The following is a 941-nucleotide window of genomic DNA, read 5'->3' as shown; positions in this document are numbered from 1 at the left end:
GCAGCAGTGCTTCTCTGGGAAAATGGGAAAACTCCCTTCCCTATTGGAAAGGTTTTGGGCAAGGATGTGCTCCACTCTGTGTGCAAGTGGCTGCTGAAGGCTCAGATGAGTGTTGCAGATGCCCTGGCAGGAGCAGGGCACAGGCTTTGTCCCTGGAGGAAGCACTGGACTCTTCTTGCAGGGCTGTGCTAGATGTCTTCTCATTTCTCATGGCTCCTGTCTGGACACAGGCTCACCCTGACAGGATCCAGATCCTCATGGCAGTAGTGAGGTACAAGACACGGCTCAGCAAACCCCGCCGGGGTCTCTGCTCTACCTGGTTGGCTTCTCTCAACCCAGAGCAAGGTAATTGCTTGGACTGCGTGAGAACCCCGTGTGCCACACAGAGCTGATGCCATGAGAGCGTGGTGGAGCTGTGTGTGTGTGTGCTGGCCACGTGCTGGAACTGCCTGGACCCTGGGTGGAGCACCACCACCACCTCAGGGACCTGGAGCACATTGGCTTGGCCAGATGGGCTGAACTCACAGTAGCCACCCTTCCTTACTGCTCCCATCCTCTTCAAAGCATGGTGTGTTCCTCCAGCTTGCCCTGAGCACCCTGAACTCTTGGTTTTCTCCCAGCTGCTCAACTCTCCTGCTCCCAGTGTCATTGTGCCCCTCTGTCCCTCAGTGGGCTGCTCTGGGCATCCTGAGGCTGGCAGTGCTCTGACTGCTGGACACCTCGAGCCCCATAGCACCAGCTCTGGGAAGGATGTGTGTCCTTTGAGTGCATCCATCCTGTCCTGCAAAGCCTGTGTGTGCTGCTCATCTTCCCTAACCACAAAACCCCTCCAGCTGAGTCCCCATGCAGATGTGACAAGCTCATGGGGTCTCCCTGCTCCAGGATGGTAGGGGATTGCTCTGTATGACTCCAGGGCAGAATTGGATCTTCTCAGAGTACCT

At 56.6% G+C, this 941-nt stretch overlaps 1 protein-coding gene across 1 annotated transcript in view; it reads left to right on the top strand.

Moving 5' to 3' along the window:
- The window catches only part of NDOR1 (NADPH dependent diflavin oxidoreductase 1), a gene marked incomplete at its 5' end in the record, with an annotated part of 14,312 nt that overhangs the window by 5,563 nt on the left and 7,808 nt on the right, over nt 1–941 (top strand). The window contains 1 exon segment of the mRNA XM_010168331.1: nt 231–345. Within this exon segment, the coding sequence (XP_010166633.1) occupies nt 231–345 (115 nt within the window).

The sequence above is a fragment of the Antrostomus carolinensis genome, unplaced genomic scaffold (genome assembly GCF_000700745.2).
Source record: "Antrostomus carolinensis isolate BGI_N321 unplaced genomic scaffold, ASM70074v2 scaffold33455, whole genome shotgun sequence".
Classification (NCBI taxonomy): Eukaryota; Metazoa; Chordata; class Aves; order Caprimulgiformes; family Caprimulgidae; genus Antrostomus; species Antrostomus carolinensis.
Note: the sequence above shows the minus strand (reverse complement) of the source record. Positions and strands in the feature narration are given on the sequence as shown.